General features: G+C 45.6%; 1 protein-coding gene across 1 annotated transcript in view; it reads left to right on the forward strand.

The window, feature by feature from the left end:
• LOC135201873 (protein PBDC1-like) overlaps positions 1-23,742 on the forward strand; it is a 90,031-nt gene that overhangs the window by 48,833 nt on the left and 17,456 nt on the right. The window contains exon 4 of the mRNA XM_064231177.1: positions 1,006-1,065. Coding sequence (XP_064087247.1) covers positions 1,006-1,065 — 60 coding nt within the window. The remainder of the gene's footprint in view (positions 1-1,005; positions 1,066-23,742) is intronic.

The following is a 23,742-nucleotide window of genomic DNA, read 5'->3' on the forward strand; positions in this document are numbered from 1 at the left end:
TTGTGTGACACTGTAGCTAGTACTAAAGATTCTCTGCAGTGTCTCTACAGCCCCAGCTGCAACTAAGCTGTAAAACTTAAAATAATTCAGCTTAAATTTACTTCTTTACCTCTTACAAACTTATTGATCTGGGGAGTGATAGAGGCGATGGGAAGAAAACTGCTACAGATTAAGTCAGTTTTTCCCAAAAAAATTTAAATCTAAAAGTAGCCTTGAATGTGAGCTTGATGTATGGCCATAATTTTTGTTTTTGTGATATGATAAATATTAGTTACTTAGTGTAACCAATTTTTTAACCAGTTTCGTTTCATGTCTTTCTAATTCCATCTTATTTTTTCCGTTTGCTTTGTTTTTTAAAATAGTTTTTTAATGTCTTCTTCACCTCTTATACCTTATTTTGTTTTGTTTTTATACAAGTGTAATACTAGTTTTTCTAATTTTGTCTACTCATGTTCTGAGTTTTTGTGCAGACGGAGCTCATGTAACTTCGGTCTGTGAAATGATTTTCTACCATGCAGTGCTCATAGTAGTCTTCTAGATGCTGTAAGACTTCAAAACTGGAATTTGGAGATGTTTTGTTCCTCCTTTCATTGCCATTCCTGGTTTCTTTGGTCTTGGAATTGGTATTTCAGTGTTTGGCTCATATATATTTTTTGTCAGTTGTGCTTTTCCTTGATCATTTGCAGCCTCAGTCTTTTCAAGAAGCTGCACATAAGTAGAGGTTTTTACAAGTTTCTGTCAACCTACTGGTACAAGGATCAGGTAAGTGTTGTAAGCTTGTAATGATGGTGCCACAGTTCTTACTGGATATTAATTAATTGCTGTATGCTTTGTGTTAATGAAGAATGTATGTTTAGTATTCATATAAAGCAAAGAACAGGGTAAGACAAAGTGTTGAGGAGCTTGTTTGCTATTTTAAAGTGTGAATTGCCCAGTTTATTGTATTTAACGGACCTTAGGTATCAGGAATGTTTGTAAAAATTATTAAAATTTATTTATTTTCAGGCGGGAGTTGAGCAGATGTGGGCTATCAAGGCAATGGATCATGCAGAAGTTTATTTTAATGTAAGTAAATGCTGTTTGTTCATACAGAAATAAAAACCATTGCCTTTTAAATAGGGTTCTCTTTCAGTGGTCAAAAATTTAATAAGTTGGTTAATAGATTTAGATGGGGCGAGACGAGTATCCTCTTACTTGCTGACTGTCGCTTTCACTTTTCTATCAGCCACTGATAGTGTTGAACTTGTGTTGTGCTTCCCACTAGCACGGTTGAAAGCTTAAATGAACTTCTGCTTATTAATTACCCGTTGGTGTGTATTTTCCTTTGGGCTTTTATTTTGGTCTTTCTTGTTTTTTTTATCTATGAATAGAAAATATAAAATATGTCTCTGTGAGTGACATGGCTGTCTTATGAGCAGTTTATGACACCCATAGCAATGAACCCTCATACTGTATGTGCTTCTTGCAGGGGGAGAGCTTGCTCTAGGGCTTAACTTACAAGGAATGTGTTACTTTGGACTCTACAATGTAATTAAGTTTGAGAAGAGGAGAGAGGAGGATGGAGCATTCTCTGGTTTTGAGTTGTTGAGGGGGGGGAGCTGGATACTCCTCTTGTGATGCCCTTGGACCATTCTAGTTCCTGCTTACCCCCAACTTGCAATCCTCTTCCTTCTGTAAGTGCTTCTCTTTCAAGGAGACATAGCAAAGAAGTATTATCTTAGTTTAACCAGACCACTGGGCTGATTGGCAGCTCTCCTAGGGCTAGCCCAAAGGATTACATAGATATTTTGTACATGCAACTTCCCCGGCAGATATATACTTAGCTTATGTCTCTGACGTCCGACAGAAATTCGAATTTCGCGGCACACGCTGCAGGTAGGTCAGGTGATCTACCCCCCTGCCGCTGGGTGGCAGGAATAGGAACCGTTCCCGTTCTAGAACCAGATTTTCTCTGTCGCGGTAGTGTCAACATATGTTGTTGCTACCTCCTGACTTGATTTTCGTTTTTCATCGCCATCGATCTTCTGGGCTGTCTTTTGCAGGGAAGTACTGGGTCTTTGGTTCGGCATACGCTTTTATTAACTTTTTAATGAATTTGGCTTCGAAAATTTCGAAGAATATATGACGTGTAACTACCGAAATTTTCGGTAGACACTCACATAGTTTGCAAGAAAGGGAAATATTAATATGATTCATTAATATGTGTAATAAGTTGTTAGAATGATTGAGGAAATATACTGACTTCCTACTTTAGGGAGTCAGTAAGCATGTAACTAGATACGTTTCTTTTAAAAGTTTTTTAGAAACTCGTACTAACGAGCAATTAGAGTATTAACAGTACTAGTAGTGTTGCATCCTCATCACCTTCTTACTTCGCAGAAACTTCAAATTCATAATTGCAATTTGAAGACAAGGATTGTGGCTCAAAATGCGAGCTATTGAAAGGTAAGAAGTCGATTACTAGTGTTCCCATTGCAGTGGAGGGTGCGTCTGATCGGCTCTGTCTCGCTCCCAGGCCTAGACCTCTTTCAAGCTCCCAAGCCCAGGGGAGAAGGAATGTTGAAAAGCCGTAAGGGGGTTTCAGAGAATCCCCACCGGTCAGGCGTCCCCTCGGCAGGTTCTGTAGTAGCGTCCAGACTGCCAGGATATCCATTGAAAGACGCCATCCTTAAAAGTGCGTCTCTTCATCTTACATCCGAAAAGACGAAGAATGTTATAGTTTTGATGATCTAGCGCGTTCTCTGAAAACTAAGAGAACACTAGAGCAGAGCCAGCCCAGGAACTTAGGAAGCCGCGTTCCAGCAAGCTAGCGTGAGCCACGTTCCAACAGCCAGCAGCGAGCCGCGTTCCAGAAAACAGACTAGCGCGAGCCGCGTTCCTACAACCAAACGCGAGCCGCGTTCTAGCAACTGAGCGCGAGCCGCGTTCTAGAAAATTTTTCTTGGCGCAAGGCGCCTTCAAAGAGACGAAGCGCCAGCCGCTGGTAGCAAATTGGAACCAGAAAAACAGACGGCTAGAGCAAGGAGCCTTTAGTACAGCGGCAATCAGAAACTATCCTTCCATTGAACGTTTTCCGGGCAAGAGGCTCTTTCTAAAAGGGGTCTAGTAGGCGCTCGGAACTATCAGGGCGCACGGGACCTTCCACAACAAGCGAACGTTCCAGGAGCAAGTCTCCTTTCTAGCGTGCGGAACATTTCCAGGCGGCGCGGGAACTATCCAGGCGCTAGGCGCAAGGAGCCAGGCGCCAGAATATTCCAATTGTTCCGACACGTAATACAAACCCTCGGTCCTTTAACAATAGGAAGTAGCTAGCGGCAGCTGGAACGGTCGTAAGCTTCGAACAAGGGTGAGAACGGTAGTTAACTGCTTGTCCGATCGTCGCGCGCCGCGCAACTGGGAGTGGAAACAAATCACTTTTGCTTTCGGCCGTGTGTGGATAGGACGTGCTCGTCATCGCTCTGCCCGCTTGTCGTTTGCTTTGAGTTTGAGTATATGCCCTCTTTTCCTAGTGTGATTGAGAGTAATTGTAAGTACTTTGCATTTCTTTTATTCATTAAATGATGAGTGATCAAGAAATGGAGACTTCGCCGCGCCCCCCGGTCGCCCGTAGAGTGTGTCCCGGGCTGGAGGGGCGTAGATGCGGCGGATTCAGATCATTTGTAGATGTTGATCCGCACGAGGTTTGTACTCGTTGTCGGGGGCGAGAGTGCTCCCGCAACGAGCCATGTGTAACGTGATGCATTGGTCCGAGGCGCAGTGTGTTCTGTACGAGGGCAGGAAGAGACTTAGGCCGCCCAAGAAGTCATCGGAAAGTCCAGTGACTCCTTTGGTAACGGACACTTCGTCCTCTTTCCTGCCCCCCGGCCAGCCCCCACGTTTCGCGCCTTCCCCTGCGGGGGGGTGGTAGCGGAGGTCCTTCTCCTCTCTCGATCCGTCGAGTGTGGAGGGAGGGCGCCCGCTACCCGGACGTCCAGTTGTATTCGGGGTCTTCCGTCCGCTCTGGGTGGGGTTCTTCTCTCCCCCCAAGCGTGAGGGAACCCCTCTAACTAACCCGACTGTCGTTTCCGCAGGTGTTTGCCATCAGCGAAGGACGACCTGGGACAGGTGTGGGTGTAGTCGCTGGGATTGCAGGGAGTGCCGAGCATCCAGGGGTTGATTCAGCGGTTGGCGGGGGTCGGCAGTGGTCACTCATGGTACGGTAACTACCACTACCACTACAATTTCGACACCAGCTAATGAGATGCCACCGCCACTTGGTGTACACTCCACATGTGATGTCGGTTGGCACCCACGGCTGCAATTCAAAGACCAATTCCTGCCGTGCCAAAGAGGACGGTGCCACCGCCACCTGGGTTCTTTGTATTGCCGACCCCGGACTTCCGCTGCCCCAAGAGTACCCCTGGACCTGCCGCCAGTGCCGAGGATGACGGTAGCTGCCGACAGGACGCCTGGCTCTCCTGTGGTACCTGCCGTGCCTGCCGTACCTGTTGCTGTCCCTGCTGCTCATTCCCTTTCAGGTCATTCCCTTTCAGATCATGTGCCTGCCGTTCCTGCTGTTCCCAGACCTTTCCTGTTGTTCCTGCTGTTGGTGGTGCTGTCACAGTCTCAGGTCTTTCCGGACAGGTGCAGTCGGGCCCTGTTGCTTCGGCAACTGCCCCGGCTCCCTCCTGGATGAAGACCTGACGTCTGTCCTGCAGAGCCTGGCGAAGAAGAAGAGGAAGGAGGAGAAGGTGTCGTGCGTCTTCGTCGTCTTCTTCGTCGTCTGCTGCCTCTCCTTCCCCTTCGACTCTAAGGCTAAACAGCCGAAGAAGAAGAAGGCCGCCTCCTCCCCCACCCCCCCTAAGAAGACTCCTTCGGGATCTTCAAGGGCCCGGCGCGCTCAGGCGAGGTCGGGGAGCTCTTCTGCTGGTCCTCCGTTCCTTTCGGGAACGGGGGCCCGTCGCTTCTTCTGCAAAGAAGAAGTCGACGGGGACCAGAGGTGCATCAGCTTCGGCTGGTGCGTCCTCACCTGGTGCTAGCGGTTCTGCCGCTAAACCAGGTTCCGTCTCGGCCCGCTTCTCGTTCGCGAGAAGCACCGAGTGGACGCTCTTCTAAGGAAGACCGTCCAGCCAAAGTTTTGACGCACGAGCTCGCTCGCCGTCAAGACAGCGGCGCGGAGCAGAAGACTGGCGAGAGTAGTGCACACGACTCTCGCCAGGCCAGTGGACGCTCTCGCAGCGATCAACTGGCTGCTCGGGCTGACGTGACGGTCGCTGACCAGCCACGGGTTGAGGCGAGGAAGGAGTCCCCGCGGCCGCCGGTACCAGCCACGGCTGGTACCAGCGGCTCGACGCGCCGAGAGGACGCTGGCCGGGTCTCGACGCGACAGAGAGCCTAGCAGGTCACCCGTCCGCCGCTCCCGATGGGACCGGGCGGAGACGGTGACCAGCGGCAGCTCGCCTGACGCTTAGAGATCGGTCTCGACGTTCTCAGCCGAGCCTATCGCCCCAGGCGAGCGGCAAGGCTAGGCCTGCTGCTCGATCGTCACTGCGGGTTGACGATCAGCAGCAGCCCTCCACGCACGCTGGGTCCTGCCAGCGAGCGAGGGGGGAGCGTCAGGTCTGCCTCTCCCATACCTTCAACCTCCTCGGGCTATACCGGGAGGAGCGAGGTACCGAGGAGCGATCACGAGAGGTGCGCCGCTCGTGACCCGGCTATGACGCCGTATGGCTCAGGCACGGTTTTAGGGACCGGCCAGAACATACGCGCAGTAGTTGGAGGCGACCGTCAGGGGTCTGTCGCTGTTCCTCCTTCTGAAGGAGGAGTATCGCGGGACCTGCTCTTGCTGGAGGGACTGGACGGTCCTACTCCACAAGACGCAGTAACTCCCGAGATACAGAGGAACTTTGCAGAGGTCATTAAGCTGATGCGTCTGCATAATGACCTTGCGGAGGGATCGCCGCTACCACCGTCAGAGCCACGTCCCCAGGCTCGAATCATTTTGGGGTCCCAAGAGGGAGCCCAAAATGATGGTGGGGTTACCGCGATCAGAGCTTGCGGACTCAGTCCTGGATCAGGTAGAGAATCTCGTCTCAGGACGGGAGGACTCGCTAAAGTCCGGACGGTCTTCTAAGCTGCTTCCTCCCCCTCTACAGCGGCAGAGGCGATTCTACGTGCCTTCGGAAGACCCGATACTGCCGAAACAGGTTAACCCGGAGTTAGCGAGGCTGACTCCAGGTGTGTCCCTGCAGCAGCTCCTGTCGGAGAACCTATGGTTCTCGCAGCAGGAGGCACTTGCCCTGGAATCTACCGCTATGGCAGCATTCCAGGCAGTTTCCTGGTTGGATTGTGGTCCCTCACAATATCCAAAGTAGCGGCCGGCTCCGGGAGTTCTGCTCTCGAAGACGACGCTTCTTTTAGGAGACTGTGCCAGTCTGGAGGAAGAGCAATCTTCTTACCTCGCCCATCAGACTGCTAACCTGTGGGCCCAACGTGGTTCTTCGTCGTAGGGACGCAGATCCTTACCCGAGTGACCAAGGGGGCGGGCGCGTGAGGCGGCACTCGGGCATTCGAAATGGACCTCTTAGGAGTTCCCAGCTCATCTTTCCTGGAGAGATGGTGGACGCTGCGGGGTGGAAAGGCGCGCACTGACGACAGTGACCGCTTAGTTCACCAGGCAGTCTCGAAGGTTACTGGGCAATCTCGAGCGACTGCGGCCAAACCAAAGAGCTTGGCTAGCGCTTCCACGGCGGCGAAGACGGTTGCACCGTCCAAGCCCCGTGTGAAGACTCCTGCTGTTTCAACTTCTGCTAGAGGAGGCCGTAACCAGCCTCCTCCCAACCCTCCTTTCCCCGAGGAGGTTGGTGGAAAGAAGTCGAAAGAGGAGGGGAAACGCTAGGGACGGCGTTCCCCCCTCACCTGCTGCCGGAAGTGGGGGTGCCGCCTGGCGAACCATTGGGCGACTTGGCAGCTGCTACGGCGCCGAGAACTGGATAGTAGAACGTCCTTCGGGAGGGGTATCTACTACCCTTCGAGTCTCGGCCCCCCCTCATCTCCAAACCGGTCCATCTACAGACCTATGTCCGGGGATCAGCAAAGGACAACGCTCTTCGACAGGAGATCAAGACCATGCTGGCGAAACGAGCTGTAGAAATCGTGGAGGACCAGTCACCGGGCTTTTACAGCCGCCTCTTCCTAGTGGAGAAGGCATCGGGGGGCTGGCGTCCGGTGATAGACCTCTCTCCCCTGAACCGCTTCGTTCGCACGACGCGGTTCACGATGGAGTCGGCACGCTCGGTGCTCGACTCGATCAGGGGGAAAACGGGTGGGAACGATTCATGCTTTCAGTGGACTTGAAGGACGCGTATTTTCAAATACCCATCCATCAGTCCTCCAGAAAGTACCTCCGCTTCATCTTCGACGGACGGTGTACCAATTTTCAGGGCACTTTGTTTCGGTCTCTCAACCGCCCCACAGGTGTTCACGCGAGTGTTCACTCTGGTGTCAGCTTGGGCCCATTCGCACGGGATACGTTCTTCTGAGGTATCTCGACGATTGGCTAGTCCCTGGCGAGCTCCCGCTCGCAGTTGCTACAGGACAGAGATCGACTCCTCAAGTTTTGTCGCGATCTGGGGATCGTGATAAAACTACGAGAAGTCCGATCTCGAACCCAAGCAGAAGATGAAGTACCTGGGAATGCTGATAGACACGGTAGCAGGGCAGGTCTTTCCCGCAGACTTGCGTATCAGCAAATTCAGGGAGGCAGCCGGCCGGTTCCTGTCGCGGCAGGAACAGGCAGCACAGCAATGGCAAGTCGTGATTGGCCATCTGTCGTCACTCGAGAAGTTAGTCCCTCACGGGCGTCTTCACCTGCGGTCTCTCCAGTGGAGGCTAAGGGAGAGTTGGTCTCAGGCCAAGGATCCTCCTTACTTTCCCGTGGCTATCACGGACAAGGTGAGACAGGACCTAGCCTGGTGGCTCGACGACAAGAACCTCTTAAGAGGAGTGCCCATACGCACTCCCCCCCGGAGATGCTTCTGTTCTCAGACGCATCGACCCGAGGGATGGGGCGCACACCTGGAGGAGTTGCTGACTGCAGGTGTGTGGGACCATCACGAAAAGCACCTTCACATCAATGTCCTGGAACTCAAGGCGGCGTTCAACGCTCTCCGAGAGTTTCAGGACCGCTTGGTGGGACACTCAGTGGTGGTTGATGTGCGACAACACCACAGTAGTGGCATATGTCAACAAGCAGGGGGGGTAGTGTCTCTTCCGCTCCATCAGTTGACGGTGCAGGTGCACGAGTGGGCCACGGCTCACTCGATAGAGCTGTCAGCACGCTACATTCCAGGCAAGAGGAATGTAGTAGCGGACAAGCTCAGCCGTCGGGATCAGGTGATAGGGACCGAATGGTCTCTACACCAAGACGTGGCGGAAAGGCTCTTCAACCTGTGGGGGCGACCGGTCGTGGACCTGTTCGCCACCCGGCACAACAGAAAACTTCAGGTTTTCTTTTCAGCCGTGCCGGACCCATGGGCAGCTGCAGAGGACGCTCTCCAACACCCTTGGGACAACCTCTTCGCTTACGCCTTTCCTCCCTCTGTCTGATTCGGAAAGTGATCAGTCGAGCGCTGGTCACTCCCAATCTCAGAATGATCCTGGTGGCTCCCAAACGGCCTCAAGCCGTTTGGTATCCGGACCTGCTGGCTCTTCTTGCGGACGCACCGAGAGAGCTACCCAGTTGGCACAACCTTCTAGCCCAGCCACACGTAGAACGGTACCACCAAGCAGTCCAGTCCCTTCAACTTCACGGCTGGCTGTTATCCACCATCTCTTGCGAACGAGAGGCTTTTCTCGTAGCGCAGCAACAGAGATGGCTGGACATGTCCGACAGTCCTCTGCAGCTGTGTACCAGGGGAAGTGGGCCGTCTTCTGTGGTTGGTGTCGTAGACAGGGTCTGTCCTCCTCTCAGAGCCACTCTTCAGCAGGTAGCGGATTTCCTCGTGTTTTTTGTTTTTTCGCCGAGAGAAGCTCCTCTCAGTACCCACAGTTAAACGGTATATAGAGCCGCCCTGCTTCTCGTCCTAAAACTGAGGGGACTGGACATCTCGAATTCGTTCGAGATATCCTTGCTAATGAGGAGCTTCGAAAGGTCTTGCCCACCCAGGGAACTCAGGCCCCCTGCGTGGGATGTGACTCTCGTCCTTAGGAGTTTGACTCGAAGACCCTTCGTGCCACTCCGAGAGTCGTCAGACAGGGATCTGACTCTCAAGACCCTCTTCTTGCTGGCCCTGGCATCGGCGAAGAGAGTAGGGGAACTACATGGTCTTTCTTATGATGTTAAACACACCAGAGGCTGGGGATCTGTGACGCTCGATTTCGTCCCGAACTTCGTAGCCAAGACTCAGAATCCGTCGATCCCTGACGACAGGTTCGAGTCTTTCACGATCCCTCCCTTCTGGACTTCACCGATAATGATGCGGATGAGATGCTGCTTTGTCCTGTGAGGGCGCTACGGCGCTATCTGAAGAGAACTCGACACCTCAGGCCTGAGTGTCGACGCCTCTTCGTTAGCACTGGGGTTACCAAGAAAGAAGTTTCCAAGAAACACGCTTTCTTTCTGGCTATGTGAGGTGATCAGGAGAGCGTACGAGGCTGATGGTAGCGACGACATCCGTACGCTCCGACCGAGAGCCCACGAAGTCAGAGGTATCGGACCCTCCTTAGCGTTCCGTAAGAACTTCTCCGTGGCGCAGGTCCTGAAGGCAGGTGTCTGGGCCAACCAGACCACCTTCACGTCCTTCTACCTTCGGGATATTGCCCACAAGTCCTTGGATACTTTTCCTTGGGACCTGTGGTGGCTGCTCAACACGTTGTGTAAGCTACCAGCACCCGAGCAGGCAGACAGCATCGATTCCTGGTATGACTGGGAGAATGAATGTGCGAATGAGAGAGTGACTGGCTTCTCTTCACCATCTTTCTCTACCTCTACCTGTGGGCAGAGGGATACGGTCGTTACCACGCTGGAAGGGAGTCAGATGCAGGTAAGCTATTCAACAGAGCTCCATCCATCTCTTTTTTTAACTAGAGATAGGAGTGTATATCCACCATTTCTCCAACAAGGGGGAGAAAGTGGATGCCTACATGAGACAAACCCATTACTTTATATTTGCTCATGTAAAGGAAAAAGTTCTTACAATGCTGGTACGAAGAGATACGCTTGCCTCTCTCTTAGTACTCGGCCCAGAGGTCTGACCATTGATCCTGCGGTGCACACCCCGATCAATCGGAACAGAGGCTTGGATCCCTCCCTCGCTCTTACGACCAGGGAGGCATTCCAGGGATGGACGAACACCAGTCTGTTCATCAAAAGACTCAGATTCCTCCACCAAGAAGTGAGTCTTCCTATTGTTAAAGACCGAGGGTTTGTATTACGTGTCGGAACAAATGACAATTTGTCGAAAATTGCATTTTTCCTAACTATACAAACCTGAGGTCCTTACATATAGTCCCTCCTCATGCCACCCCTCACTCTGAGGTACTGCGATGGGCCATGGGCCAAAAGCAAAAGTGATTTGTTTACCTCCCAGTCGCGCGACGATCGGACAAGCAGTTAACTACCGTTCTCCCCTTGTTCGAAGCTTACGACCATTCCAGCTGCCGCTAGCTACTTCCTATTGTTAAAGGACCTCAGGTTTGTATAGTTAGGAAAAATGCAATTTTCGACAAATTGTCATATCTTCTTAAGAGAGAGAGGTCAGTCGCGAGGCTCCTCTTTGAGTAATGCGGACACACTCCTTCATTCATGCTCTTCCCTCGTTATGAAGAGGGCAAGCGCTTTGGGAGTTTTTCTATAAGAATCTCATCGACGTTTGGGTATGATGGGCGGATAGGAAATATCTACTTCCTTCCGTAAACCCTACAGACGAACAGGAATTCTGTCTCTTCCGCGATTTATGAGGAAATCACGAAGATTTAAAGAGTTCCTGGATTAACTTCCTTCCTTAAGGAGATATATATACTCTTTCTATCATTCTATTAACGAAAAGAACGAAGACAGTAAAAATTTTTTCCTTTATCTGCCTCGGCAGGAAAAAGAAGGTAGTAGAGTATCTGCTGTATGAGAATACGATACGGCAAATCACACTACCGTAGTTACTTCTTGTAGAGCAACTCAATTATCAGTATCCTTCCAGGAATTTCCTAGGAAGGAGTACGCTTAAAGGGATTGTTAAGACAACACCTACTTAGCTTCTAGATTTATCGAAGTCTTGTTTCGCTTAAATATGCATTAATAAGAACTTCCTGAAGTTCGATAATAATTTTATAAGATTCCTTTATTTAATGGAGTAGCTGGCAACTCTGGAAGAGTAAGGCCAGACGGCTAACGGAGACTGCTATCGCGCCTTAGAGTCTGACCAACGCAGTAAAATGTAGGTGTCGGTCATGAGTGGTTGGTTACATGTCTCTCTCCTGCGGGATGGAATAACTAACCGTGTCTCTCCCCTACAATCGCGGTTTTAGCCTCGGATTGAGGGGATAGTTAAGCAAACATAAATAAAATATTGTCTGCCTTTTGCTAAGAAGCTTTCAATAAGAAAGATATTACAACCTTTCAATGCTGTTTACCGTAGGTAACATTATTAAAGGATTCTAACGCAGCGGAACTCTATATTATATGATGCTCTCATGCTTACGAAAGCATGGCTTATTAGAGTACATGCTTAGTGAGAAGATGAATGTAGTAGAAGAGAATTCACTTTAAGACTACGGTATGGTCAAGTCTTTATGCGCCATACCGAGGTTAAACTACAGAATTCCTAGGTATCCTTACAAAGGTTTCCTAGATTAATGCTGTTTTACCACAATGTGACAGTATTATAAAGGAGTCTTTTATTAACGGCAGAGCAACGAAATAATATAATTCTCTCATCCTTTCGAGAAACGCACAACTTTTTGTTTTTAGAATCGGATATTGCTCAAGAGAAGATGGGTGAGTCGGATGGGAAACATTCTCTTAGTGGCAGAAGTTGTTTCCCTGAATGGACTATACTACGTATATAAAAGTTTTTTTCCTACTAAGAACGGAATTAACACGTGAAGGATGTCGGGTACCATAGGGCACAGATGTTCTGGCACATAACCTTAAAAGAACTAGAAGGAAGCGCCAGCCTGGCGCAAAGCGTCAGAAGCGCCAGCCTGGCGCAAATTGCGCCAGAAGCGCCAGCCTGGCGCAAATTGCGCCAGAAGCGCCAGCCTGGCGCAATGCGCCAGAAGTACCATCCAAGATATTTTCTCGTTTTAGCGAGTTATTAACCTAAGAGTCCCAGTAGTGGTTGGTTTGGTGTTTGCTTCTCACCTCGGTGGTCGCGGGTTCGATTCTCCGGCCATTCCATTGAGGAGTGAGAGAGTGTGGATTTCTGGTGATAGAAGTTCACTCTCGACGTGGTTCGGAAGTCACGTAAAAAAACACATACAAACAAACAAACAAACCAGTAGCCTCTCGAGGCTTGGTAACGGCAAGATTCGTTCCTGAGTTCGTACCCATTTAATCGGAAAGGGGTCGCTTACAAGGAATGATGAATGATTTTTTTTTTAATCACTTAGGCCAATTCCACGACTCTCTCATATCGCAAAGAGCATCGAGAAATCTCTTTTTTCGCCCCTGTTCGCGTTAACAAAAGAGAACCTATTTGGGATAGGACACGGAACGTAACGATCCTGAAAGGTTCGATGCAAGATTTTGCATGTCCGTGAGAACCTTCTCGATTGAAGATAATAACTGTTAACGTATGTCTAACATTTATTGAAAAGAGTTTTGAGAACCTGCGGAAAGTCTTCATAGATCTCTTCGCAAGGTAGAAGACGAACAGGCTTCCTATAGACTGCTTCCTTTCCTCGAACCAAGAGAGGTAGCAATATACGACATCTTTAATTTAAAGAAGGGGAATAAACTTTAGTCTTTTTTTTTTTTTCCCCTAGTTATAAATTCTTAACAGATATTAAGATAAATGGGCGTCAAAGGAAGAGAGGATGAATGCCTCATTTTGGCCTTAGAGAGGTGGATTCACAGAAGTCACGTTCTTCTCACAGCATGTTTCGTAAGGCTTTTCCAAGAGTATCTGGATATTCTATCAGAATCTATTATAAATAGACCTGAAAAACCTCTCCACTCTGAGTCTTTCACTTGCAGACTGACCAGAAAGTGGACATGAATGAGAGATTTTTCAAGGTAAATGACAATAGTCATGGCTAAGACATAGAATTGCTGCAGATCGTGCTAGATGGAATGAGGAAACTGTCCTCTTCCGATACCTCTGTGAACCACATAGCGAGGTCTTCACTTTCAGAGGGAAAATCACCTATGTATATATCTGCTATCAAAGAACGCAGTAAAAGGCTATACAGGTAGTGCTCGAGTTACGATAATTCGTTTTACGATAATCCGATGTTACGATGGGGTTAGCAATTAATACTAAAAAAAAAAAAAAAAAAAAAAGTTGAAAATGCGTATTTTTAAATTTCGCGCACAGCGAGCGCTGGCAGCAGCGTACTACGCTGTACGATATGTTGGCCCGAGAGCGAAGTGGCTGGCGTAGGTACAGCGGCAATGAGTTCGCCTCACTTGCGCTCGTTTTGAACCAAGAAACATTAGGTCGGTGTTCGTTTGTGATTTGAGAGTTTTTTTTTAAGTACCGAAAATTAAAACAAAAAAAACTATGTCTGCCAAACAACCAAATAGGTGTCTGCTGGTAGTGCAAAAAAGAAGAGGCAATCCATCACTTTGGAGCAGAAACTGAAAATAATAAACCAGCGTGAAGCGGGAAAGGCAGTCATGGTTATCGCACGTGACGAACGTTTATCGCAATCGACGGTATCCACCATCCTCAAGGACAAGAAACGCGTAATGGATGCTGTAAAGGCATCTGCTTTCAGTTCATTCAACGGGTTATATCAAAGAAGAGGATAGGGCCTTTGGAAGAAATGGAGCAATTACTGGTCACGTGGATGGAGGATCAAATACAAAAGCGTATGCCGCTCACCCTCTTAACCCATTCAGACAAAGCCCGCAAGGCTTTTGAAGAGCTGAAGAAGAATTATGATGATAACCACAACAAAAGTTTTTGCAGCAAGTGCTGGATGGTTTCGTCGTTTCAAGAACCGCCATAATTTTCACAGTGTGAAAATTAGCGGTGAAGCAGCAAGCGCTGATGCCGACGGGGCCGCTAAATTTAAGGATGTTTTAAACGAGATCGTCGTTAATGAAGGCTACTTTGCCAGAGCAAATCTTTAATGTTGACGAAACCGGACTTTATTGGAAACGTATGCCACAACGGTCCTACATCCACAAAGAAGCAACGTGATGCCCGGGTTTAAGGCATACAAGGATCGATTGACTCTTCTGCTTGGGGGAAATGTGGCTGGGTATAAACTTAAGCCCTTTATGATTTTATCACTCAGAAATCCAAGGCTTTAAAAAACATCGACAAGCAGACCACTTCCTGTGCATTACCGTCATAATAAAAAAGCTTGGATGACTGCAATATTGTTCGAGGACTGGTTCGTTCATTGCTTCATTCCGGAAGTGAAAGATTATTGTAGAAAAAATAACATCCCCTTCAAAATTCTTCTGATTCTCGACAATGCTCCTGGCACCCTCAGCACATCGGAGATAGTATTAACGAGAATGTAAAAGTTGTGTTTCTGCCACCAAACACAACTTCTCTCATACAACCATGGATCAGGGTGCTGTGGCTACGTTCAAGGCGTATTATCTTCGGAACACGTTTGCGCAGGCTGTTCAGGCTACGGATAACGAGGAGAAAGATCTCAGAACTTTCTGGAAAGAATTTAGTGTTCTTAACTCCATTATGAACATTGGAAGGGCGTGGAAGGAGGTAAAGAAAGAGTGTATGAATGGGGTCTGGAAAAATCTGCTGAAAGTGTATGTGAACTCGTTTAAAGGTTTCGATCAGAATGAAGAAGAAGTGGAAATCAATAAAAAGATCTGATACTTGGGAAAAGTTTAGATTTAGAAATTGACGAGGAAGATATCCAAGAACTTATAGATGTGCAAGATGTAGAGCTAACGGCAGAGGATTTAATTGCACTTGCGAAGAGAAAAAAAAGCAGAAGAGGAAGAAGAGAAAAGAGCCGGAGCGAACGTTTACGACTAAAAACTGGCAGAGGCGTTTGCTTTATTTGATCAAGGACTGAAACTTTTAAGTGAAATGGATGGGGACGAGGAACGGTTTGCCCAAAGTTCAGAGGGCTCATCAAGACAGTGTTGCATGTTACCGATTAATTTATGAAGAACGAAAAAAACGCACTGTGCAACCTACAATGGATTTTTTCTTCAAGAGAACGACTCCAGTGCATTCCGCTTCCCCCAGCCCTACCCCCTCACTTGAGACTCGATCCTGTACGTCTCGGAACAGTTGTTTCCTCGAGACACCTGAACTTACAGAAGAAGAAATTTTATCTGAGGAAGAGCGAATTGATGATCCTGCTGCTTTATCATCATCCTCCTCTTCCGATCTTTGTTATAGTAAGCCATGAACAGCCTGACACCGATCACGTATGCCGACAACGGACCGAATCTTGGTGAGTACCCTTTACGCTACAGTCTGATCCTTGTTCTTATTATTAAGTTTCTTTTTATACTTAATTATCATAAGTCAATCTGCATTGAAACACCCGAACTAGCTGATATTAATAATTACTATACCTTATATGTATAGGTATACTGTGTAGTGTAGGCTAATCTTCCATATATGTGTATATAGCCTAGCCTATATGGTACTGATTACTTAGTGTAGGCTAGGCTATATCCGAGATACGATTTTCTCAACTTACGATGGGTTTTTCGGAACCTAACCCCATCGTAAGTAGAATACCTGTACTCTGTCTCTACAAGGGGAATTAGAGATAACAGAGGATTAAGATCTTCGGGATCTATACGATACCGCAATACGACAAGAGTAGGATATCATGTACTTCGAATGGAATTTTTTTTTGTGGCCACAGATTCCGTGTTCCGACAAAATGGAACTGCTCCTCATCAAACTTCTTTGAGGAAGTTTATGAAGGAATTCTTTGTTTCTCTTAGCCCTAAACGACCAAGAAGACAAGTGAATTTTTTGTGCATTGGAATCTCGCATCAGATTCAATGGAAGACTCGGCAATGGGTTCTTGCCAGCATAGTATGTCTGGCAAAAGAAACTAAATCCCTCTATTCCTGACGCAATGCTTTCAGATAGAAGTTTAGTTGCCCAGGCAGGGTACTTACATTTTCATCTACAGAAGAAGAGATGGTTTAAACGTTTGCCTACAGAGTCTTCGGGGTGCGATGAGGGTCTCAAATGCTTCCCAGAAGGTATTCAGAAGAATAATAAGAGCTAGAAATCAGGGTTCCGCCCCAATTTCAGCTCAGAGTCTCCTTCGACTTCCAGACTCCTTCCCTTCCTTCGGGCAAGGATAGGAAGATTCTGCAACGAGGAACCTCATCAACATGTAAGAAGAGATTCTCGTTAGCAAAAGAAGTGTTCACGAAGGATCCTCTCGAGGAAGACTCTTCTCTCGTATTGTTAGATATCCTGTCGTCTACTGGGTGTAGCTGACTAAAATCACCTCCCCTTGCCAGGGGCCAAAAGCTCAAAGGGGAAGAATTTTTATTCCACCCTCTCCAGTCTCCTGATAAAACTATGGTTGTTCAGGACTCTCGGACAATGTAGCGCCAGCCAAGCGCCAAATGCCAATACAGGCGAAAAACGCCAGAGGCAGACAGTTCCAAGGAAACTCTGTCATGGCCGGATACTGAGAAGGAGCGGGCCTCCAACCTGGCGCAAATGCGCCAGAGCGCAACAAATTGGACAGATATAAGAGTGTCCGATGTGGACATCGCCAGACAGCCTAGAGACTCTTCCAAGCTCGAAGCTCCAGCAAGTGTGGAGGAGCCAAGCCAGGCGCGAGGTGCCAGCCAGGCTCTAGGAGCCAGCCAGGCTCAGGAGCCAGCCAGGCTCTAGGATCCTAGCCAGGCTCTAGACCAGCCAGGCTCTAGAAGCCAGCCAGGCGCCATCCAGGTGCCAGGCTCCTTCAAGGCTAGGCTCCAGTCAGGATTGAGGATCCATCCAGGCGCAAGGCTCCTTCCAGTAAAGAGAAACCTAAAGCTCTTGTCATGTAAGAGGGCTAGTCCCCCATTGATATGATACAGGTAAGGCTCTGCCATGTAAGTGGGTCCCCCATTGCACGAATCCGGCCCCCACGTCCGAGAAGGCTCTGTCGTGTAAGCGGGCTAGCCCCATTGACATGATCCCAGAAGGGTTTGTCAGTCATAGGTCCCTACCTCGCTGAAACTCTTGAGGCATGCAGACTCATAGACAGTAATCATGAAGTCTTCTGCCAAGCTCCAGGCGCAAGGCGCCAGCCAGACGCAAGGCTCCAGCCAGGCGCGAGGCGCTAGCCAGGAGGGAGGAGCCAATCAGCGCCAGCCAGGCGCGAGCGCCAGCCAGGCGCGAGGCTCCAGCCAGGCTCTAGGCGCCATTCAGGCGCAAGGCTCCAGCCAGGCGCGAGGCGCTAGCCAGGCTCCAGGCTTCACCCAGAAGAGATCTATATCAAAGAATGCCCTGGCCTTCTTTGAGACAATGTGATCTCCTAAGCACTTGACAAGCGCATGAAGTGCGAGCTTTTCTGTATTCTTGTTCTTTCCTTAACAATATGTCTATAAGGACATATTAGCTGTCCACATACGGGAGATGCAACTCTGTGTTGACTTCCCATATCCGAAGGATGTCAAGATAACCTACGAGAGATCCTTCTCTCTTGGTTGATACGTGTCTGCGGATACATTGCTGGGATAGGGAGCCGATACTGATCCTTAACTAGTGAGTTAAATTTTAGTTAACGTCGTGTTTTTTCTTTGGGTTGTTTGAAAGGAGTTTGGGGATAACTCTTTTCAACTTAAGCACTAACCCTCGTGTTAGGATCAGGTGATCGGGATCGGTGTTGTGCTCCTTAATTATGCCACTAGGCATAGGCATATTGTCATGTAAGAGGCTCTGTCGAGTAAATGGATAAGACCCCATCGACAGACCCACAAGAACTCTTAGCCATAGGTCACATCCTCGCTGAGGCTCTTGAGGCGAAGCAGATTCCTAGGCATTAGCCATGGAATCTTCCACCTGAACAAGTAGGAACCAAGGTTTTATTTATTTATTACCTACAACGTATGTTGTTTACCTGTCTATTCAGTAAATAGTTGTCTCTTACCCACCACCAAGGGTGTCAATCAGCTAAGTATATATATCTGCCGGGGAAGTTGCATGTACAAAAATGATATTGTTAGAATATAATAAAGTTTTGTACATACTTACCCGGCAGATATATACGATGAATGGCCCACCCAGCCTCCCCTCAGGAGACAGGTGGAAGAGAAAATCTGGTTCTAGAACGGGAACGGTTTCCTATTCCTGCCACCCAGCGGCAGGGGGGTAGATCACCTGACCTACCTGCAGCGTGTGCCGCGAATTCGAATTTCTGTCGGACGTCAGAGACATAAGCTAAGTATATATCTGCCGGGTAAGTATGTACAAAACTTTATTGTATTCTAACAATATCATTTTTTATGTGGCTAGGAACCAATTGGTTACTTAGCAACAGGTTCTACCGCCTATTGTGGGATCTTAGCCACATTGAGAATTGAATTTCTATCACCATAAATATATTCCTCTGATTTTGTGTTGGCAAAGCGAGGAATCAAAGCTGGACCCTAATGTTACGGCCTCTGAGAGAGGTCTGCTTCAGGTTCGATATGAAATAAAAAAAAATATTTCAACACCAACAGTTGAAACTGGGGATACGAATATAGAAAGAAACACTAACACGACAAAGGTTTATTTACAGGCTTACTAACAAAGGTAAATGCAGAATGGTATCTCCTATTTACATAAAAAGGCAAAATCTTACACTGCATGAACTGGGGGAACAGTGAGGTAATTCAAATACTTGCTGGTTAGTTTTGCGACTCGAAGCGATGGCTTCACAAAAGGAGAACTGCGATTGCCGACATCTTCTTGACTCTGTATTGCAGAAAATAATGTCTACTCTTGATACTTGAGGGGCAGGAACTTCCCAAAACCTCTAGCAGAACGTCTCTTCTCTGAAGTCTCCCTCAACTTCGAAATAACTCGGTCGTCCACTCCTGAAGATGGCTTGACCAAAATTCGACCAAACTCTCTCGAGTGACTTTTCTTCTGATCCTTCATCGGTTCCTTTTTCTCTTATCTTTCTCGGATGATCTCTGCTGCTGCTGATTTCTCACTGATAATCTAATCTGTGGCTCTTACTGAGGATATCTATCTGTGACTAACTGATGATCTCTCTCTCTCCTACTTCGTCCATCCGTCGTATTTATACGGCATCCTGGGGGTGGGTCCTACGGCGAGCGTCACAGACTCCCGAGATTACCGGAACTTCTCAGAAGAATCTAGACGAGGTATTGCATCAGAAATCGCGGCGTTTCTCACGTCGGCGCCTGACGAGTTCCACAACACTCCTGCCGATTCTAGAACCATCATGAGAACAGGCACCTCCAACACAATGCGCTAATGCCTCCTTAGTGCCGAACTTCTTGTATATGCATTTTCCTTTCCTTTATCTTCCTTTGCTATAAAGCAATTACCTTGACACCTGAGAAATTTTCAGTCGAGCTCGTAACAGACTTGTCCAACAAGGAAGTGAGAGGAGACATAGAACTTGTTGAAACTTCAACAAGTACTTTTCCACAAATTGTGGTTTGGTTTTGTGCATTTTCCATATTTACGTAAAGTGGAAATTGTGGAAGAAAGATACGTATTGTGTTTTGTTGTTTGTATTTAGTTGTGTTTGGTTATTTTATGTATTAGATTGTAAGTACAGTATACAGTAATATGTAGCTCAATCTTACTCGATTCAAGTTGCACGAATTCACAATAGTGCGTACTTTTCGTTGAAACCTAACTAATTATCATACGCAAGTATTTCACAGACGTGAACGCAAACGCTACATTTTCAAATCCTGGAGAACCCTGCAAAGGTGTTTGTTCAATTATTTTTTTTATTTATAAGTTTTCAAGCTTTTATGTGTAAATTAACCCTTAAACGCCTATTGGACGTATTATACGTCGACTAAAATTGTCTGTCGGGTGCTAATCAGACGTACGCAGAAAAATAGTTATAGGCTTATTATTGAAAAATTTGAAATCAAGCGCCTTGAGGGATGCTGGGAGTTCACGGATCGGATCAAGCTGTTGTTTTGTTTACAAGTGTTAACCAGGCACGCATGTGTGAATTTCTTTCTTCTTGCACTAAAAACCACCAGTGGCACATCTCAGAAATTTTTTGTCACTGTTGTACTTTTTGCACCATTTTATGTTAGCCGTTACATAGAGTTTTATGTCTGCAAATGTGTGCAATTTCATGTAGAATATAACAAAAAAAACAACCCATGGCTGTAGCTTTTATCAGTTTTGAAATATTTTCATATAAATCACAATAAGTGCCAAAATTTCAACCTTCAGTCAACTTTAACTCAACAGAAATGGTCGAAAAACGCAATTGTAAGCTAAAACTTTTACATTCGAGTAATATTCAATCATTTACCTTCATTTTGCAACAAATTGGAAATCTCTAGTACAGTATTTCGATTTATGGTGAATTTTTGAAAAAACTTTTTCCTTATGTCCGGGCTGTAACAGCCAAAAACTCTCAATAATTCTTTCGTCACTTTGTCATAATTTTTGCACTTTTATATTAGCCATTACACAAAGTTTTATATATGAAAATGTGTACAATTTCATGTTGAGTACAACTTAAAACAACCCATGGTTGTAGCTTTTATCAGTTTTGAAATATTTTCATATAAATCACAATGAGTGCCAAAATTCCACCCTATGGTCAAATTTGACGTGACTGAAATGGTTGAAAAATGCAATTGTAAGCTAAGACTCTTACATTCTAGTAATATTCAATCATTTACCTTCATTTTGCAACAAATTGGAAGTCTCTAGCACAATATTTCGATTTATAGTGAATTTTTGAAAAACACTTTTTCCTTACGTCCGTGCGCTGTAACTCTGCTGAAAATCTCAGAAATTCTTTCGTCACTTTGTCGTAATGTTTGCATTGTTGTATATTAGCCATTACATAAAGTTTTATATATGAAAATGTGCACAATTTCATGTAGAAGGCAACAAAAAATAATCCATGGTTGTAGCTTTTATCAGTTTTGAAATATTTTCATATAAATCACGATAAGCGCCAAATTTCAACCTTCGGTCAACTTTGACTCGACCGAAATGGTAGAAAACTGCAATTGTAAGCTAAAACTCTTACATTCTAGTAATAGTAAATCATTCACCTTTGTTTTGCAACAAATTGGAAGTCTCTAGCACAGTCTTTCGATTTATGGTGAATTTATGAAAAACACTTTTTCCTTACGTCTGCACGCAGAAATTCTGTCGAAAATCTCAGAAATTCTTTCGTCAGTTTGTTGTAAATTTTGCATTGTTTTAAATTAGCCGTTACATAAAGTTTTATTTATGAAAATGTGTGTAATTTCATGTAAAATACAACAAAATACAACTCATTGTTGTAGCTTTTACAGTTTTGAAATATTTTCGTGTAAATCACAATAAGTGCCAAAATTTCAACATTCGGTCAACTTTGATTCAACCGAAATGGTCGAAAAACACAATTGTAAGCTAAAACTCATACTTTCTAGTAATAAACAGTAATTTACCTTCATTTTGCAACAAATTGGAAGTCTCTAGCACAATATTTCGATTTATGGTGAGTTTTTGAAATAAACTTTTTCCTTACATCCGCACGCAGTAACTCTGCTGAAAATCTCAGAAATTCTTTCGTTGGTTTGTCATAATGTTTGCACCGTTTTATATTAGCTGTTACATAAAGTTTTATATATGGAATTGTATGCACTTTCATGTAAAATACAACAAAATACAACTTATAGTTGTAGCTTTTATCAGTTTTGAAATTTCATATAAATCACAATGTGCCAAAATTTCAACCTTCTGTCAACTTTGACTCAACTGAAATGGTCAAAAATCGCAATTGTAAGCTAAAACTAATACATTCGAGTAATATTCAATCATTTACCTTCATTTTGCAACAAATTTGAAGTCTCTAGCACAATATTTCGATTTATGGTGAATTTTTGAAAAACACTTTTTCCTTACACCCGCGCGCAGTAACTCAGCCAAAAATCTCAGAAATTCTTTCGTTAGTTTGTCGTAATGTTTGCACCGCTTTAAATTACCTGTTACATAAAGTTTTATATATGAAAATGTGTGCAATTTCATGTAGAATACAACAAAAAAACAACCCATGGTTGTAGCTTTTATCAGTTTTGAAATATTTTCATATAAATCACGATAAATAGAAAAAATTCAACCTTTGGTCAACTTTGACTCGACCGAAATGGTAGAAAACTGCAATTGTAAGCTAAAACACTTACAGTCTAGTAATATTCAGTCAATTACCCTCATTTTGCAACAAACGGGAAGTCTCTAGCACAATATTTCAATTTATGGTGAATTTTTGAAAAAAAAAAATTTTTACCTCTGCGCATTACGAATTCATGCATAATTTTGTGATAATAATTTCTCTGTGTTGCTTTGATCGTTTTACAATTTGTTATATACCAAAATCATCGCAATTTAGTGTATAATACAATGAAAAAAAATAACTTATTAGCTTTAACCGTTTTGCTCCTAGCGCGATTTGTATACAATTTTATATGAAATTTTTTCGCGCTGTCATATATTCCAATATTTATATATGATATTTTTTTCATTTCTGATGGTTGCATACTAAACTTCAGGCAATGACAAAAAAAAGGAGCCAAAAATGAACTTTAAATCTTATAATAAATTAAGCGTGCTGTGATTTTTTGAAAAAAACTTTTTTCTGCTTCAGTGCTAACTCCCGAACGCCGCTGGCATATGACAGACACTTTGGTAAAAAGCGACTCGGCGTTTAAGGGTTAAATAACATTGAATAATAAAAATAATAATTTCTCTCTCTCCATCTGTCTCTCCACATATGTCATCTTTACACAGTCCTCTATTTTTACCAACCATTTATTTCCTTTTTTAAGGGTAATGTATTAAGCTAACTCTTAAAGGGAATTACAGTAACTTTTATTTTCATTTAAAAGTTAGATTAATACTTATGTAAAGACTACTACTACTCTCTCTCTCTCTCTCTCTCTCTCTCTCTCTCTCTCTCTCTCTCTCTCTCTCTCGCCAGCCATATTTTTGTTTTTTCATGGGTAATGTATTAAGCTAACATTTAAATGAAATTGCAGTAACTTTAGTTTCATTTAAAAGTTAGCTTGATATTTAGGGAGCATGATTAGGGTCATATTTAGTGTTCAAACTCTAGAAGTAAGCATTTATTTGCATTTTTAGAGACTGTGCCAGACTTACACAAAACTTCCCCTTGCACGCAGGGTCTAGAACCTAACCTCGCGTCAGTTCGGGGTATTACTGTATGTGTAATAGTGCTTATTAAGTATCAGTCGTTGGTTGGTTGTTGATTCGGTATTTAGTCGATAGTTTTGGTGTTGGTTAACAATGGCCGTGAAGTCAATCTTGTTACAGCCCTGATGCACTGTAGCTGTACCCAGAATGACTCAGAAGATTCATTGTAGTTAAGATCCCAGCCAGAGTGGACATAAGTCGTGGGGATCTCAGAGAGTTGTTGGTG

The sequence above is a fragment of the Macrobrachium nipponense genome, chromosome 23 (assembly GCF_015104395.2).
Source record: "Macrobrachium nipponense isolate FS-2020 chromosome 23, ASM1510439v2, whole genome shotgun sequence".
Taxonomy (NCBI): domain Eukaryota; kingdom Metazoa; phylum Arthropoda; class Malacostraca; order Decapoda; family Palaemonidae; genus Macrobrachium; species Macrobrachium nipponense.